This window comes from Gopherus flavomarginatus, chromosome 8, assembly GCF_025201925.1.
Source record: "Gopherus flavomarginatus isolate rGopFla2 chromosome 8, rGopFla2.mat.asm, whole genome shotgun sequence".
Classification (NCBI taxonomy): Eukaryota; Metazoa; Chordata; order Testudines; family Testudinidae; genus Gopherus; species Gopherus flavomarginatus.
In genome coordinates, this window is record NC_066624.1 from 5,811,591 (window position 1) to 5,831,518 (window position 19,928).

At 41.8% G+C, this 19,928-nt stretch overlaps 1 protein-coding gene across 5 annotated transcripts in view; it reads right to left on the minus strand.

Moving 5' to 3' along the window:
* Positions 1-17,148, minus strand: part of ARHGEF6 (Rac/Cdc42 guanine nucleotide exchange factor 6) — a 56,829-nt gene extending 39,681 nt beyond the window's left edge. For 2 of the 5 annotated variants that reach the window (XM_050964853.1, XM_050964851.1), the window contains exons 1-3: positions 16,895-17,147; positions 15,639-15,722; positions 4,474-4,558 (exon numbers count right to left, since the gene is read on the minus strand). In XM_050964853.1, the coding sequence (XP_050820810.1) occupies positions 4,474-4,558; positions 15,639-15,722; positions 16,895-17,059 (334 nt within the window). In that variant the 5' untranslated portion in view covers positions 17,060-17,147. Of the gene's footprint in view, positions 1-4,473; positions 4,559-10,444; positions 10,453-15,638; positions 15,723-16,894 lie in introns of those variants that run through there. The other 3 variants (XM_050964855.1, XM_050964852.1, XM_050964856.1) reach the window with 3 other exon arrangements.
* Between the last annotated feature and the right edge of the window lie 2,780 nt (positions 17,149-19,928).

The following is a 19,928-nucleotide window of genomic DNA, read 5'->3' on the forward strand; positions in this document are numbered from 1 at the left end:
CTTTTTTGACTGCTGCTGCACATTGAGTGGATGTTTTTAAGAGAACTATCCAGAATGACTCCAAGATCTCTTTCTTGAGTGGTAACAGCTAATTTAAACCATATCATTTTATATGTATAGTTGGGATTATGTTTTCCAATGTGCATTACTTTGCATTTATCAACACTGAATGTCATCTGCCATTTTGTTGCCCAGTCACCCAGTTTTGTAGCTCTTTGCAATCTGCCTGGGACTGAACTATCTTGAGTAGTTTTGTATCATCTGCAAATATTGTGACCTCACTGTTTACTCCTTTTTCCAGATCATTTAAGGCTATGTCTACACTGGTAACTGAATGACAAAACTTTTGTCGTTCAGAGGTGTTAAAAAACTACACACTCGAAAGATAAACATTTTGCCAATGAAAAGCGCTGGTGTGAACAGCGCTTTGTCAGCATGAACGCTCTCCTTCTGACAAAGCTACCACCGCTCATTGGGCGTGGAAGTTTTTTGTTGGTGGAAGAGCTCTCTCATGGTGACAAACAGCAGCTACACTGCGTGCCACCTTATCTGTGGCAATGTTCATGAATAATTCTACCACTCCTTCTTGACTGAATTATTTTCCTCACCCCCATGTAATCAAATTGCCTGATGCACACAAAGTGAAATCTAATTCTTAGCTCCTTGAATTGTACTGTTGGTAGCAATAACTAACAGGATGAAAACCCACTTTGCAAAGACAGGGTGTTTTTCTCTAAAATGTACTGACATTTGATCAGACTTGTTTCAGCTGTTTTCAGTGTTCTGAGGGTGGGCAAACTGGCAGGACTGGCATGTGGCCAATTTTAGATGTTTTTCCACATGATTTGTTTTGAAAAGACAGAGTACATAAACCACAAGTCTCTATTCCTCAACCTATCCAAGTCATGAACAACAGTATCAAGAACATTATTTGGTTACTGTAGATTTTAAAGTTTTACCTCCTTGTATTACTAGTTCGGGACGTATGTAAATATCCAGGGACAAATGTAAAACTGACTCTGACAGTTTGGCAGTAAAACCTATCATTTATAGTACATCAAATTGACATCCTACTTTACGCCTGCTCCAAAATGGAATGATGCTGCATGTAGCTCACCATATGTTGTCAAAATATGGTTAAACTAGCTGAGTTTTCTGTTCAGAGCTGGATGATACTATTTTAGGCATATCATCAAAGCCTGATAGATCATATTATTATAGCCTGATTTTTTCCCCTAAAATGAAAGCCTAACACTTGATATGCAATGCAGAGAACTCCGGCATTCTACCTTTACACACTATTATGGATAACCAGAGTTACCTTGCACGATAGCATCCATGAAGTCAACATGCATGTGGGCTTCACAAATATACACTGGACTGGGTGTGCAAATGCATTGAGGGCGAGCACAAAGTCCTCTGCATGAGGAAATGGAGCGTGTGGGGAAGTATGTGCTCAGAGCAGCCACTAAGAGGAACCTCTGTTATCCACAGGACAGTCAGGCAGCACCAGGGCAAGCTTCCCTGCACTGTCCCATTAAGATGACTCAGCTCCCAACTGGAGGGACTCCAGGATACGGAGGCGTTTCACCCCAGTGCTCCACTCAGTCCTGGGCCTCTCTGGTGAGACCACACACCTGGAAACCAATCTGTGCCATCTGTGGCAGTGGTTTCTGGGACAAGGTCTCCTGTTTCCTGGGAACTGGGCCAAGCCGCCAAATGGTTTGACATTTTAGAACTATAGCTTTTTACCTCTCTCCTTTTCCCAAAGGTTTTCTCCCTCTGAGCAATTAATTATGTCACAGGCATCAAGCTATACTAACTTTTAACAGAAAAGGCACATGTTCAAACTGATGTTTCTCATGAAACTTCCTCTGATCCCAGTTTCACCGGCCCCTTTGGTAAAGTAAGAACAGTGACTATTACACAGCAGAGCGATGCTCCAACTTTTACAACAACTGTACGAACAAAGTCTTCTGTTACCATGTTCATGCAGGCTCGTGGGGCGACTAGCTTCCAAAGTGGGTGAATGCCGCAATTGTGCTTTGGCACTTCAGCTGCATGAGCACAGATGTGAAGGGAAAGTGAGACAGCTTACCCCCAGCAAGCAGTGCTCATGAAAGCAACAGCACTAAAATTCACAAGACAAAACAGATTTTCACTGTTATGCTGCCTACTGCATTCCAGATAGTTGGTGCCCTCTTCCTTCCCCACCCCCCCGTGGATGCATTTCCGATGCTCTACATGTAAATAGTTTGTATATAGTTTCGGACAGAAAGGTGCTATATCAATGTAGAACTATTGTTATTACACCATAAACACTGTAAGGATTGGTGCTCTGGAAATACCTGAGACATATACAGCAGACAGACAGAGATTATAATAGTCTTGAACGATCTCCCAAATGTATTAGGCAGAAACCTTCTTTCCTAAAACATCTAATTTGCTGGCAAATAGTCCTGTTATTTACATTTTCATAATAAATAATAATAATGATGATAGCTAATGCAACAATCCAGAGTATAGCATATATCTCTAGCTCTATAATTATATCACTTGTTATGAAGTTTGCTGACACTACAGAACTTTTTCCAGTTACATTATGTTTGGTAACATTTCTGCTACCATATCAGACTTTCTTCCTTTCCAATTCTGAGATGTAGGACATATGCTGATGCCATATGGGAACTATTTTGCTTGATGTATGTTGTGTACATCCAAAGGCACTAAGGAATTAATGGGTACAGGAGATGGTTTCAACTGACTGAAAACAGGATCTTTTGTTTCTTAAATGTTTATCTGTTCCTGAAGTTCATCCCTTAGCTGAAATAAATCTTCATTTGTGATGGTCATCATAATTTCAGAAGCCAACCAGTCAATATCAGAGAGGATTCTGAGTTCAGGTGGGGAAAAGCACCAGAGCAGATGAAAACTGAAAACAAAAGATCCTGTTTTCATGCAAATTTGCCTTGCATACCTTCCAACTGACCTGCATTTTGTACTAGCATCCCATTGGCCCACAAGGATCTTCTAAATTGGCCCCATGAGATCTTCTCATTTAATAGGCCAACTGAGAAGATGCACTGAGGATGAATTGCTGATCGTGGGCTTCTCCGACAGCTGACTAACCAGCTGAAGCAGTGGATCAGCTGGAGACCTGGAGGTAAGAACTTGTATTTTCTTATCTAAGAAGAGCAGCATTCAGGAAAGGGAGACTTCTTTTAAAGGGGCATTGTCAGGTCAGCTCAGGCCCAAAAATTAGGTTTTGTATATATGTGGTTTTATAAAACCTCAGCTCAGCAAAAATGTTTCTATAGCATTTGAATTCCAACGAGAAGGTTTCTTCCTTGTACGTCAGCGTTTCCCTGCAGCATTGCACTAGTGACAGCACAACTAACTAGGCAAGAATGGGCATATTGTCCCTTCCCACCCTGAGAGAAATGTGAATAACCTAAGATGCAATTTGCAACATAATAAGGAAATATGAGAGGCTTTAAAGCATGCCATTTGTAACCTTGCAGAATTCTCTGAGACCCGATCCTGCCACTGGGCACAGAGGTCTGCCTGTGTAGATCCAGTTGCAAGATTGGGGCTGTAACTACCTTCCTGCCTCCAACCTCTTTTCAGATCTGTGAAATGTAGCTCTCTCACCAAATCTACCCACTAAGGCATCCTGCTCCTCTCCCTCCTCCCGAATAGACTGTGCCAGGAATGTAATTCCTTCCTACGGTCAGTACGGGGTGCAGAGAGTTCTACCTAATAAAGTTAGACTGTTTCCCCACTCGTGGTGTTTAGTGGTTTGCTTTTGAACCTTCTCACTTTATATCTGATTTGACAGAAAATAAGAATGAGGAAAATGTGAGAGAACTGCTAAATATGGAGAAGGGACAAACCAGATTTGCTCTGCCTGGATGACCTGCTCCTGCACTGACCAGAGCAGACAGTACTGTCAGTGGCACAGTGCATATAGCGGACATCTGATTCCTGATCAGGGACACACACTTCACAGACCTACACAAGGGAAAGCAAAGGTCATTGACACATTGGACTGAGTGTCTGGCAATTCTGTGTGTTTAGACATTTGACAAATGTCCAATGCAGATGGGTCTACTTTTTTGGTCAAACTTTAAAATGTACCATTTAAAATTCAATGCTTGCATTTGTTGGGGCTAGAGTCTCATTTATATTAAGGCCCATTTATGCTGATGCACCTGAAGGTCCATCTATACAGCCAGAACCATGTAAAGGGCCATAATGTAAACAAGATTTTAACCTCCAAAATACCTCTGTCAGGTAGCACATTTCAGTCTTAAATCACTAGAAATGCAAATGTTAATCCCACTGTACCACACGCTCCAGGTGGGCAGTTCTGTCTGCCAAACCTTTGAAAATAATTAGAAATCATGAGTTACTAAAAATAGCAGATCATACTTAGAGATAGTATTTTTTTTTAAAAGATAAAAGTTTTCATACCTTCAGTAGCTTTGTTTACAGCTGCTAAGGTACTCAGCACCTTGGAGAAATTTTCTCCGGCATACAGATCGCGTGCATCAAAGAGCTGTAAAAAAGGAACTATGTCAGTTTAACACAAAACATTTTATAATCCCAGTCTTACTGGCTCCTTCTGGTAAGCAATGACAGTGATTATTAAATGGTCAAAAACCCCTAAGCATCTTTGTGGCATTTCAAATATAGGAAGAGTTTTGGAGTTGATTTGCTCAGCTTCCTTTTAGCTTAGTGGGGTTAAACTGGCAACAGATGTTGGAAAAAGGTGCATGTACCCATTCAGAGCAGGATGCTATGGACATGAAAGGAAGAACTGTGGGACGTTTGCAAATTAGGGTCAGATCTTGCTCCCCTTGAAATCATTCAGAGTTTTGTCACTTGCTTGGAGGAAAGGAATGATTTCATTGCCATTTTAGTTATCTAAGCTAATGGGACTGAGAGTGTAAATACTTTAACAGCGAAGGGGCCAAAACCAGGATGTTCTGCACTTACAACCTGGCATGCAGTACACCTTTACAGTTATCCCAGGCAGCAGGCACTCACTATCCAGTGTATAAGACATTCCATTCAAAAGGATTCATTGCTCCAGTTAGCAGGTGGAAAAAATATATATCAATGGGAAGGGCTTTATTTTCATGCCAGTGACCTGTCGGGTTCAGTGGATCTTCTGGACCTGGCCTATTAGAAACCATCATCACCATAGAGATAAAATTCTGCATTGTAAGTGGCATTCACTGTTACACATCAATCCAGTATAACAGATGAGATGCTTTTGGGGTTTTCAAAGCACTCTAGCTCACTCTTTGATATGGGAGAAATTCACCTTAGTGCAGAGGGTCTGTGCAAATCCTTTCAAACCACTTGAGTGGGGTTGAAGAGGTACAAGAAGCCTTGTGTGGGGACACCACCTGCTCATTCAGAGGTATACTTTGACTGGGGCTAGAGCTATAGTTCTGCAAAGCCAATGAGCACGGAAGGCCTTAACCACTGTCCAGTCAGACACTATTCACTGACAGATTCTCCCGGTGTGCTAAAAAGTACTTAGTGAAAACAAGCACAAGATCATTCCTTATCTTAAAAAACTCAAAGAGGGGTTACTCTTAAATGGGGCCCTTTTTCATTTCCTGCATATAGTCCCTCATGCACGTTTACCAAATTCCTAATTAAGTCAGAAGTAAAAAGTGCCTTTGCCCTCCCCCAAATCCAAGTTTCTATATTCTCTCTGCCTAGATGTATGTGCCACATGCATTGCAGAACATCTGAGCAGTAGGCATTATACAGTAGGTGAGGAAGACAATAATATGCAGTTCTCAGTTTTAAAAATCTATATAATCACTTGGATCCTTGCAATCAGGCATTCTAGCTGAATATCATCTGCAAGAAGAGGTATTAAAGCCACCCCTGATAAAACTCTAATAAGTGGAAGCAGAAGCCTCCCCATTTAGAGTTGTATGAAAGAGTGTGTTAAACTTAGTAGCTCCCTTTTCAAACGACACTACTCCAAACTACCCAGACTTATCCCTTTGATAATTCTATAACTCTGTAAGATTGAAGGAAGTTTCCACATATATATCGGGGATACTCTAAGCAGATCTTCTAATGCGTGTGCTGAATCTATTCTTGGGTTCGTTTCTGTCAGACTCCAACAGGAATGGGCCATACACAATCCACTGGTGTCTGAAGTAGTTTTTCTGCAGTAGGTGCCACTTAAGCAAGGGTTTCAGCTTTAAATAGCAACATTAGTTCCTCCCTCAAAAGGCAGGCTAGAAGAGCTCATGAGTGCAGTGACCCCATGGGCAGTGACTAGTGTATGTGATGTCACATTAGCACGGCTTCATTCTGCCAAGCCGAAGATGAAAGTAAACACTGGGATTGCAATGTTTGCTTATGTTTTCTCTGCTGTGTCATTTTCTGGGTCATGTCCTTTTCTTTCCACTTCAGCAGTCAAGGAAAACAAGTCCAGACTTGCAACGGTGGCATCAGTATTTTTTTTTTAAGGAGTGATTGAGAACAATTCTTCAAGAAAGCAGTGATCTCTCCAGACCCAGAATGAATGGGAGCGCTCATCTTCATTAGATTTATCCTGTGTGTGTGTGCACGTGCACATGTGCAAAAGAGATGGTGATGGAAGGAAAGAAAACAACTTTCAGATTTATCTACATGGAAGAAATTGACCAGAATAGTGCTCTGAAATAACTGTGTCCACGCAGGGAATTATTCTGAAATAACTACTGCACTTAAAATTCACTCCATACTTTATTCCAGAATAACTTTCCGTGTAGACAAGCCCTTACCTGTAAGATATAAACTCTTCTCCTTCTGTTTCTCCTGTCTCTAATTTTGTTCTCTTAATTAAAGATGAGCTGCAAATCCAAAAGGAGAAGTGTGTGTGGCACTTTCTACCAATACTTTATGATAGTAAAATACAAGAGGCCAACTCCTCAGCTGGTGTAAATCAGTGTAGCTTCACAGAAGTCAACGGACCTATGCCAATTTACCCAAACTGAGTCATGGTGTTTTTCCTACATTAGAAATAACAGATCCTGGCTTCCTCCTATGGAAACATGTGGCCGCACTGGTGACATCATATTAGGATAAAATCAATTGCAGCTTTCCCAGTCCTCAGCTGTAACAGGGAGAGAGGAAGTGGATAGAGGTGGGAGCTTGGAGGGAGATTAGAAGAGCAGCAATCCTTTCCTGTGGATCCAGGTGCTAAAGGAGCAATCAAAGAAGACAAGGCCATTGTAGAGAAGCTAAATGAATGATTTGCATCAGTCTTCACTGCAGAGGATGTGAGGGAGATTCCCACATGGGCCATTCTTCTTAGGTGACAAATCTGAGGAAGTGTCTCAGATTGAGGTGTCAGTGGAAGAGGTTTTGGAACAAACAAACAAATTAAACAATAATAAGTCACCAAGACCAGATGGGATTCACCCAAGAGTTCTGAAGGAACTCAAATATGAAATTGTAGAACTACTAATTGTGGTATGTAACCTATCATTTAAATCAGCCTCTATATCAGATGACTGGCAGAGAGCTAATGAAATGTTGATTTTTGTAAAAAGGCTCCAAGGGCTATCCTGACAATTGCAGGCCAATAAGCCTAACTTCAGTACCAGGCAAACTGGTTGAAACTATAGTAAAGAACAGAATGATCAGACATACAGATGAACGTGATATCTTGGGGAAGAGACAACACGGTTTTTGTAAAGGGAATTCATGCCTCACCAATTTCTAAGGAGGTCAACAAACATGTGGACAAGGGTGATTCAGTAGATATAGTGTACTTGAGAAAGCCTCACCAGAGGCTCTTAAGCAAAGTAGACAGTCATGGGATAAAAGGGAAGGTCCTTTAATGGATCAGTAACTGGTTAAAAGACCGAAAACAAAGATGGGAATAAATGGCCAGTTTTTTTAGAAGGGAGAGAGGTAAATAACAGAGTCCCTCAAGGATCTATACTCGGATCAGTGCTGTTCAGCATATTCATAAATGATCTGGGAAAAGAGGTGAACAGTGAGGTGAAAAAGTTTGCAGATGATACAAAATTACTCAAGATAGTTTATTTCAAAGCAGACTGCGAAGAGTTACAAAGGGTTCTCACAAAACTAGTGACTGGGCAACAAAATGGCAGATGAAATTCAGATGATAAATGCAAAGTAATGCACATTGGAAAACATAATTCCAACTATGCAATTAAAATGATATGGTCTAAATTAGCTGCTACCATTCAAGAAAGAGATATCGGAGTCATTGTGGATAGTTCTCTGAAAACACCCACTCAATGTGCAGCAGCAGTCAAAAAACCTAACAGAATGTTAAGAACCATTAGGAAAGGAATAGGTAATAAGACAGTAACTATCATAATGCCACTATATAAAACCATGGTACTCCCACACGTTGAATAATGTGTACAGGTCTGGTCGCTCCACCTAAAAAAGATATGTTAGAATTGGAAAGGATATACAGAAAAAAGGAGAACAAAAATAATTAAGGGATGGAATATCTTCCATCTGAGGAGAGATTAAAAAGACTAGGACTGTTCAGCTGAGAGAAGAGAAGAGATGACTAGGGGGGGTTATGATAGAGTCTACAAAATCATGAATGGTGTGGAGAGAGTGTATAAAGAAGTGTTATTTACCTCTTCACATACCCAAGAACGAGGGGTCACCCACTGAAATTTATAGGCACCAGATTTAAAACAAACGGAAGGGAGTACTTCTTCACACAGCACACAGTCAACCTGTGGAATATGTTGCCAAGGGATGTTGTGACCAATATATAAGTGCGTTCAAAAAAGAATTAGACAAATACATGCAGGATAGACTCATCAATGGCAATTAGCCAACATGGTCAGGGACACAATCCCATGCTCTGGGTGTCCCTGAACCTCTGACTGCCAGAAGCTGGGACTGGATGACAGGGGATGGATCCCTTGATAAATTGCCTGGTTCTGTTCATTCCCTCTGAAGCATCTGGCACTGGGCACTGTCAGGTGACAGGACACTGAGCGAGATGGATCATTGCCTGACCCAGCCTGGCCACTGTTAATTTCTTAAGGTCTGCAGAGGCAGAGACATTCCACTCATATTATATGAGAGCTGTCGCTGCTCAGCACCTCTGAAAATCAGGCTCTAACATATTTAGCAAGTCACTAACTGAGAACAAAACCTAGGGATGTGTGTGAAAGTTTTGGAATATCTGGATTTATTATAAACCCAGTATGTGAATGAGGTTCACCAAGGGTTAAGACCCTTATAGCAAACTGGAAATAAATTAGGGCTTTGGAAGAAAGAAGGCAGATTTGCATGGTTCCAACAGGAAACCAGCAAAACTCAGACCATTAGCACAAGCTCAAAACTCAAAGTGAAACAGACAGCAAGGATATAGACCCATGTGATCAAAAGAGAACAAAGATTTGTGAACTAAGACAACTGTACTCCCACCTGCTGCTCTAACTACTAGGCAGTCAGTCCTTTTCAGCAATTAGGACCCTAATCCTGCTTCCACTGAAGTCAATGAGAGTTTTGCCATGGATTTCAGTGAGAGCAGGAACAGGTCCAAACTTCTGTATCTGTGAAAACCAGCAAAACTGAGATATGCCAGAACAGTGGGGAATGTTTTTATCAGCACTATCCAGTCCTTGCTCTGATGAAGAGAATTTCCTCAAGGAAGATTCTGCACAGCACAAAATAGCTGGTCCCCCAGTCTTAGCAGCACTACCTTGGTCACACCTCCACCTTTCCCAACACCCTCGGTACCCGCCAGTCCTTGTGCATTGTACCACTTCTGCGCATGGCACCTTCTCCTCATAAAGAGCAAATCCGTTTTCCAACTTGACCACCATAAATGTCACTTATGCAACTTGTGCTGGTCCAGAGACATTTGGGACCCTGGTATTTCTTGTTTGCTCGGGCCCCACCCCCTCCTATTTTACCCAGTACCCATCACCCAGAGCTGAGCTCAGGGCCCCGGTACAATTGTTTCTGCTCCCCACCAGCCTTGGTTGCATCCTCTCTCCAAACATAAATAACAGCGAACTTTAAAATATGTAGACGGCGGCTTCAGTCAGTACGGGGCACGGACTGCCCTAGTTCCGCGTGCACTCCGCACACGGGGGGAAGCCGGGCACAAGTGGCAAGTCGCTTTACCGGCTGCCACGGAAGGTCAGAGAAGGGTTTGCAATGCCAGGCGGCGAGCAGGGGACTTGGTGGTGGAGGCTGCCACTGAATCAACGTGCGACCGTGCTCCGGGCTGCTGTAGGGACGGGACACTTCCCACGCGCCCTAGCCCCGAGCAGTGCGGGGCAGAGGCAGCAGGGCAGGGGGCACCGGGCACTCAGCACAGGGGCGTGCAGGCAGCGCAGGGCACGGAGGGGCTGCCAAGGGGCACCCAGGACAGGACTGGGGAGGGAGCGGCGCGGGGGCGCCGGGCACTCACGGCAGGAGGAGCGGGCACTCAGTCTCCACGCGGCGCAGGGCGGCGTGGCGGCCACCTCCGGGGCATGACAGCGGCCCCCGGGTCTGTCCGCGGCGGAGGCGGCACTGCTGGGTGCGGAAGGCGGCTGCTGGCTCTGACCCGGAGCCGGATCGCGGCGCTAGGAAGGGGAAGTGACAGGGAGCGCCTCCCCCCAGCCCGCACGCTGCGCCCGGGTCCGGGGAGCGCACGGCCAGGGCGCCCCAGCCCAGGACGAGCAGCGGCTGCCCCCTCCCCTGACGCTTTACCGGCGGTTCCCGGCGCACAGAGCTGCTCCCCTGCACTGCCGCCCCACACTCAGCGCCCGGAGATGCCTAGTGCCCAGTGCATCTCTCGCCAAAGCGAGTGTATCCAGCTTGCAGCCTCACCAAACGCTCGGTGCGTCGGCTAGCAGCTTCTCGTACCAGCCCAGCGCTGGAGGCAGCCCTGGGAACAGGTTAAATAAGGGAGAAACTATGTCAGTTTCCCTTCTGCCAAAGGAAAAGGAGCTCCCTCACTTCGCCCTGGCTGGTGCAGAAGCTCACTCATCCTGTTTCCATCTATTTTAATGACTACCTCTAAAATATTGTCATCCCTCTGCCCAATAGTAGCATATGTCAGGGCCTGAAGTCAAGGTGTTTTCTTAGTGTAAGTTGTTTTATTTACACGATAGGCATCAGTCCTGGAACAAAGGTGGTCACAAAATCAACCAGGGAATCCTTGCGTTCGGGATTCTCCACCCAAACGCCAGTGCACGGTTCCCAGAGAGCAACTCTGCCCCAGGAGAACCAGCTCTCCTACTGCTTGCCACAGCTCCCTCAAATAGAAACCCACCAAACTGATACTGCAGCTTTTCCCCAGAGCCAGCCAACAGTGCTCCTGCGGTAGGAAAAAGAACTTGTCAGACTATACGCAACAGCACAGGCTGGTGCTCTCACTAGCACAATACCTTACCATGAAAAATTAGTAGTAGTAATGACCAACAGAACTGTCAGAAATATCAAGAGAAGGTGATAGAAACCAATATGGATCTGATATCTAGGTAGGATAAAGGCAGAAAAAAATCCAATAAAAGCCCAATATCAAGAGAACAAAGGCAAAAAGACAACAGACTGTTAAAATGAAAGCGTCTCCTTTTCTAAACTTTTTGAAAATAGAGACAAATTGCTATGCAGGGCCTTGTGAAAGAGTCACAATTTAATCAAGGAAGTGACATTTTAAAAATCAAAATGTAATTGCCACAAGATAGCAAACTCAGAGCCTCCTGGCTCTGTGTGTCCCATATGTCCAATTACAACCCTGCTTCCACTAAGTGTGAAATTCCCAATACACTTCAGCAAAGTATTTGGCTGCATTTTGGAAAGGAAAGCATAGAATCATAGAATCTTAGGGTTGGAAGAGACCTCAGGAGGTCATCTAGTCCAACCCCCTGCTCAAAGCAGGACCAACACCAACTAAATCATCCTCATGGCTCATGGAAGTATTGGACTGAGATCTAATATAAAACACACAATTTTGGCCCCAATCCTGCTACACACTTCTGAACATGTTTTACTTTAAACCAATTTGTAGTCTCTCTGAAGACAATGAGACTAACTCACAAGCTTAAAGTTAAGCACATGCAAAAGTGTTTACAGGATCAGGGTCTTAGAACCTGCAGCCCAGATTTCCAACTGCTCAGAACTGCAGCATTAATGGTCCATACTCTACTATCTAAATATTGACTATACGATTTAATCCAAATATCTGATTAATTTTGCAGGTACCTGGCTTGGTTCAGAAATCCAGCCATTTGCAGGAACTATTTTCTCACACCAATAACCATTTTACCTTGCTAAATAAAGTTCTCCTTCTTGTTAAAATAAACAAACATCCAGTCAAATTCAGCCCTCACATATGTGTGCATGCTGGGAGTTGCATATAAGCATGTGAAGGTAAAATTTAATAATCTACTGGAGAGGAAGGATGGCCCAATGGCTAGGGTGCAAATTTGGGATTCAGGAGACCCAAATTCAATTCCTTGCTCCATGACAGGTGTCCTGCATGACCCTGGGCAAGTCATTCAGTCTCTCCCTAGGCCTCAGTTCCCTGTCCGTACAATGAGGATAATAGCATTGCCCTCTCACACAGGGCTGGTGTGAGGATAAATACATTAAAGTCTGTGAGGAACTCAAGGAATATGGTAATGGTTGGTACCAAAAATAGATATTGCTGTTGATTCTCCACTTGAATAAACTTATCCTTGATTTGCTTGTGGTGTCACTATTACTGTGGAAACTGATATGAAGTCACCAACAAAATGTTATGACATGAGGTAGAAAGAAAGTACAGAAGCTGATGACCTCAAAAGGAACAGTATTTCAGGAGAGGGGTTTGGAGGGAATGGAGATGGGAAAAGGGATAAGAGACGCTTTTTATCACTTGGTCTAGCTTAGACTTTTAAGTGTGTCCTTGAGCATGTGAGTATATAGTATCTGGTGAGCCTGTACAGGAGCTTTCTCCTTGCTTTGTATCCCATGGCATCCTAAAAAATTGTCCTTTCTACTGCACCTCAAATTGCACCCAATTTCATCACAAATCTTTTGGTCCCACTGTAAGTGGTTCTTACACAGCCCTGCCTCACATCTGAATCATGGTGAGTGAGGAAAGCATTTACACTTTTTAACTCAGATAAAGTCAATAGTGACTGTAAGTCATGACCACCTGACGACTCTCCAGCGCTCTGTGGAGGATCTCCAGTGATCTGTTGGTGGTCTGAGTCTGGTTCATGGAGGTCAGGTTCACGTGTTACTCCACAAGAGACCACCAGTGTAATTCGCACCCAGCAGTCCCAACAGAGAAAATAAGGAATGTGCCAATACCTTCTTGCTCCCTAGAAATGGTCCTTTCAGAACAAGCTTTGGGTATGTTGCGGTGGGAGGGAGTTTATTGTAGATTACGTAATACCAGATGACATACACCACCATCTTCTTTTTTTTCTTTCCTTCCTTCCTTCCAGTTTTTAATTCTCTTCAGTTGACCTACCTTTCAGTCAGGTAGCTCAGGTTTTCCATTGTCTCACCTGACTTTCTCTCTCCTTCCTTCTCTCCATCTCTTCTCTGTATTTTCTATCCTAGGCTTGCTGTTTCCCTCATGCCTGAGTGAGTCTGAGCTTTCCCTGGGGAGAGCAAACCCTCCCTACATCTCACCAAGTTCATTCATTTCATCTCCCTCCCTATCTCTCCCCACTGAATACAGCTGGATGAAATTCTTCCAATTTAGACATAATATTGAAATTGGAAAAAAATGGGGGAAATGATTTTTTTTTGCTAAATTCCCATTTTTTGACTAACTATAGCGCTAAGTTTACATTGTTCAAATTTTGAAGTAAGTGCCAGTTCTCCTATAGGCCTCAGAGACGATACTTTCCATAAGTAAAATTCAGTGGCAGTACCTGAGTGAGTAAGGCTTTGCAGTATCTGACCCCTTTGTGCTAAAGTTAAGGAAAAGCAAAATTCTTGTCTTCAGAGATGTTTTTACAGTATGACTGTTTCTGGTATTTCTGATAATTACGTGAAAACCAAGAAATTGTTTGTTTAAATAATGGCTTTTTATTAATGCCATGTGCTTCAATTAATATACAGACTAGCCACCAATCCAGTGGTTTGGGCATTTATCTGGGATGTAGGTAATCCTGGTTCAAGTCCCTACTCTGCCTGATTTGGAGTAATTCTTCCACATCCCAGGTGAGTGCACTTGGATATTCTGGTGTGGGTGTCTCGTTCTCCCTCCTTTTGACCAGAAATTCCATCCTGGACCCGGTAGCCTCCCAGAAGAAAGTTTGGTCTAAACTGACATGTTTCTGCAAATCAGCATTTTCTGACAAAAAAAGTTGTGTCAAAAAATTCCCAACCAGCTCTACTTATTTCCCTCAAATAAACTTCCATAGTAAGATGTCATTGTAACTGTGTGAAATAAGAGGCTTTTTTTTTTAAAGGCTGTTTTAAATCAACTCAAGGGATGCCACATGACCAATCTGAAAGAACACAGCAAAATTAGCTAAACTTCTATTTTTAAGAATCAGCAAAGGCCCTGATCCCACAACCTGTCGTGTGTGGGCATACCCTTCCACTCACATTGGGGTTAGGCTTGGACACAGAAATCAGCTTGCACTCATTGGGACCATATAGAAGGCCCATACCGCAACTCCTACTCATTTAAACAGATGATATTTACGTAAATAATCTCTTTGATTTCATTGACTTTTTTTGTGTGAATAAAGGCTACATCTATACATGCATATTTTGCAGAATCAGGCCCAATATTTGTACAGCATTTTAGGATCCTGTTGTAATAACTGGGGTCTATCAGGCCAACCCCAAGTTTAAGTTTAGCTATTGGAAAATAGGTGGAAGTTTATAACACTTTCTTCCCCACTAAGAAGGGCTGTCTGACAAAATAAGACTAATATATGCTCTCTGTGAAAAAGGGATTTAGATAGTTTCTGCTTAAGTTTGTTCTGTTAACCAGTCAATTTGAATTCCAAAATGCCTTCTTCTGATTCTTTTTTCTCCTGTGTATCCTGATCAATGTCTAGACTTTGGCATGAATTTTCTAGTATGTTTGCCATGGGATTAAGTAGGCCAAGGTCTCTGTTCTCAAAACCTGAAGTTTTATTTAACTGTTTAGTGTTGTACAGAGACAGGGTCATGTTCATACCTTTGACTCCCTGGAACCATTTATTCTATCACAATTAACACAATTGTGAGGAAAGACCTTGGATAAATGTAAAGTAGTTTTAATATTACTACAACATAAAGCCAATTCAAGCAAGGCTGAGGATTGCATGAACTTTTCTTTAGTACCAAAATATCGTCAACAGGATCAAACTGCTCAGCTCCCTCTAGAAAGAATGTTATTTTTAGTATATGTTTCTATTTCAACATTTAGTTTCATCTCAAAGACTTGAAAGGTAGTCTGTTCAACTCTGAGACCCTGTATTACATTTGCATCATCTCTCTGAATCCCTGTCCTGAATATTAAGGAATCCAGACTCTCATGTATTTTACTAAAACAAGAGATCATCAATGATCAATTTAATTTCCTGCTATGTGGTCTCGTTTAGGAACATTCACAAGGGAAACAGATTAGCAGAATAATAATTTTAAAAAGTGTAATGGAAAGAAGTTGAATATCTTACCTCCACTTTAAGTGTGGCACAGCCTTTTAAGAACTCCTGAATATTACTGATGCAATCTGCTTCATTTTTGGGCTCCAGACAATACTAAAGAAACAAAACCCAGACATGATTATTGTATTACCATCAGGATAGTCTCTGCTCAGCAGGCTTGCATGGATATTTGACATGTGCATCTTATTCTGAATTAGGGAAGCTTTTTATGGGGAGGTATGGGGGTGGTTGGCAAGCTGTTGAACCAGGAAGAGCCACTGGAGGAAGTGATGCATAAATCTAAATGGTCGGCATATTGTTTTGAATGTCAGCATATAACACTGCCCTAAGTGATAGTGAGAAGCTTGACCTTTATCAGCCCACTGCCCAAAACCACCACTACATACATAAATGGAGATCTATATCCAGCTAGCTCAAGTTATTTTTTTTAAAGGTTCCTGTTCCATAGAATGGAGAGGAATGTTTTTTCTATCATTTTACTGACAGCCTGTCCTCTGTGTTGCCATTTCCTATCTCTCATCAAGCTCCTTCCGCTTTTCTGTTTGCAGTTACTTATTGCTGATTTGAACTGACTGCCTACGTACCAAGTAAAACTATAACATGATGTACTGATTTGGTTTAGCAGCTTCAAAACACTGCAAATGTATTGGCCAGATCAAATAAAAACTGCCACTAACGAAAGGTACTTTTATTCCTAGTTGAGTCCCTTCTCTATCTTCTTATTTTTCCTGATTAGCAAGATATTAGTACATTCTTTATGGAATTGTCTTGAAAATTCAAGCATTATATTTACAAATCATAGATACATTATCTAAAACTTGGAGATTTGACCTCTGGTTGAGTAAATAAATATTTCTACTTTAAATATAAGAGCATACATGAAAGTCATGGCAGGACTTACGCCATGCATGCATAATTCAGCCAATTCCAATTGTAAATGCAAGCAATATGCTTTTGTGATTGTTTGTTTCTTGTTGCTGACAAAATTTCTCTAAGAGATTACACATTTTTAAAAAGCTACAATCCAAATTTATATTTTACTTATATCCAACTAACAATACAGTATCTTTGACCCAAGATAAATTACTGAAGTCTCTCTGAAACTCAGATGGCATCTTTCCTTGCTTCCCTCCTCTAAAAAGTCATTAGAAACAGTGCCTGCTGGTAAAATATCATGCTTTGGTTTCTCAGAGTATTAGAGACATGCAGCAGTGTGGCAAGATGCTCCTGCCATAGTGACTACCAAAATACTCTTAAGAAGTTACCTTTTCCACATGTCCTGGAAGAAGCCGATTAACCAATTTGCAAAGTACTACTCCATCTTTCAGAGAAACTTTCAGGAACTGCTCTGGATCACCTATCATCTTTTTGGGGGAATTTAAAACTCCTAATGAAATAAGCCATGTCACAATTCGCTCTTCTGGATTCATAGTTAAGAATTCTGCCTTCACTGCAGAAGTTTAGTGCAGCTACGAGCTCTAACCCACATCCGTGATTGCATCTTCCTGCCTCTTCTAGTGACTGCCGAGCTAAAGTTTGAAACAACTTTTAATTCTGCATTGAAAACCTCTGAACGTGTGATTTTTTAAAAAACAGAAGTTTTGCTCATTCTAAATGAAGAAATAAGTTTGTGGCTGTATAAATGGTTTCAGGTCCTTTATTATTGTGCTTAAATATAGTGAAAGTAAGTAGAACTTTTGTGTTGAATGGTTGCTTGTAAATAAAAATGAATATCCTGTTTGGATATTTATATCACACCCATCGGTATCTTATCTGAGTACTTTATCCTAATACAGGGGAACAATCCTGCAAGTTCTTAAGGATGTGAGTAACTACCCTATGTATATGTTAAAGTGTTTGCAAGTGTGCGCAGAATCAAGTATCTTAGTACTTTATCCTAATAATAATTAATATATCCTTTATCCTAATAATATAATATCCTTTACCCTAATAATATCTGAGTACTTATCTGAGTTTGCAAGCGTGTGCAGAATCAGGTATCTTATCTGAGTACTTTATCCTAATATAGGGGAGCAATCCTGCAAGTTCTTAAGGATATGAGTAATTACCCTATGTATATGTTTAAGTGTTTGCAAGTGTGCACAGAATCAGGACTGCAGTCAACAATTAAGAGCTTGAAAATTTAATTGAAAAAAATCAATAAAGCATTTTGAAATAATTGTTTAATTTTTGTGACTTTTTTATAAATCTTACATAAAATGTTTATAGAACACATTGAATTTTTCCATTTTCAAAATCTTAAGTGTTTAAAATGAGTTTTTCAGGCAGTTTAGTCACATGGTGAGATTTCTTCTGCCCTCTCCTCCCCTCCCACCCCCATCCCCCTTGTTTAAAATATCACTGTTGAAGTTATTTTGAGTACAGAAAAATGATAAATGAACATTTTAAATAAAAATATTGATAACATGAAGTTTCACAAAACAACATAGAAGAAAGCACATTTTCCATTGGAAACAGAAGTTTAAACTATTTTCAACAAGTTCTACTCAGAACACACCATTCTACTTTGGAAAGTTAAAAGAAAATCTGGCTACTGCAGTGTGAATAAAGAACTCACATGAGACAGATCTGGGAGAAAATAAAGCCCATTCATTCCATTAGCATAGGACCTCGTAGTAATTTAGAACAGGGCAGCTGTCCTTTCTTCTGTTCTCTTCAGAGCTTGCACCAGCAGAGCCAGAACCTGCATCTTAGCTAGTAAAGAGTTCATGGTTCAAAATGGCAGAGAGAATCTGGCTCATCAAGGAAAAGTCAGTTACAAATGGTCATCTGGATACCAGTAGCTATCTCCTTCAAAACAATAATTGACAGCTCAGCTGGGGAGAAACATTCATCAGGAATAAGCTCTATTTGAAAATAAAGTTTTAATTACTAATTGGCAGTTTGAGGCTTACTACTACAGGTGCCATTTTCAGGCAAAGTGTGACCTTATTTGAACCACTAAGGTCCACGTGCAAAAACGTGCATGCAGTTACCCAAGCAATTGCTGGTACACAATTGCACAACCATTTCTGCATGTGGAACTTGTACCTCCTTTCTTGTTTAGCTCTGAAAATATGGGAGTCTATTCTCAGATTGGAACGTTAACAGTTAAATGGATCCACAGTGGCAGTGAAATGATGGCACAACAGTCCAGTAGCACCAGCAGCTCTACTATTGGAGTTTTGCTCTTCCCTTCTCTGTCATTGCTTCCCCCCCCCCCAGGTTATTTGGGTACTATTCAAAACTAGGCAGCACCACTCTCTAGCAGAAAAAAGGGTTAATCTCTTGCAATGGCAGATAGTACTGTGCATGACTGATCTCACCTTCTTCAGCAGGGGACTGAGGCTGTTCCAACCAAGCCTTTGCAGCAGTTGAAACAAAGTTGGCTATGAAAGGCTGCCTCTTTGCTTCTTGCTATTAATTGAGAAAGAAGTTGCAACACTTCCACTTCTCACTGGGTGGAATCTCTCTTGGAGGGAAGAGAGCAAATGAATGTCTTACAGTGGAAGCCTAAATTGGAGAGGGTGGGGGTGACTGGACACAAGTTTCTGCATAGGAAGCCAAGCATTGGACAAGGAGTGTTGCCCTGGGGAAGAGTTTGCATGGAGAAAAGTGGACTGCTTGTTGTATCTGGAAGATAGGAATCCAGCCACCAGCAGTCCTTGCCTATTATTGAACGGTAGAACTTTGTGGCAGATCTAACCTCTGCTGCATCTTGGTCCTCTGATAACATTGAGACTGAGACAAAAATAACAAGGCCCAGGAGTCATCTCTGGCTCTCGAATATTCAAAATGCACATCCCCAGATATCAAAGAGGCCTTGTTTCCACATTCCCTGTAGGCATTTTCATGGTAGGAGAGGGGGCAGGTATTTCAGTAACTATATATTTCTTCTGTACACTGGAATTTCTAATGTGAGCTCAGACTCCCCATCTTTTCAAAAGTGTGATCCTCCCTTGGAGTAAACCCCCATTCTACTGCCTTTTGTGATCTTGTCAGTTTTAAGTGTTATTCCATTTCCTGTTTTATTTTTCAAAGGTCTTCTGATAACCACAGAACCAGTAAGCAGCAGCCAAGATCTTCACAGGTGACTAGTAGTTTGGGGCATCTAATGTACAAACAATGCCCAACTTTCATGAGGGGCCTCAGCACTTCTCAATTTTCAACACCATTATAGGGGTTTGATTTTTAGAACCCCCCAGTTAAGGATCACTTCTGAAAATTGTGGCCTGTATTCCTGCACAGACTCCTGGCTTCCATGCAAGTTAAAGGCATGCAACACTTTCCTGAATCCAA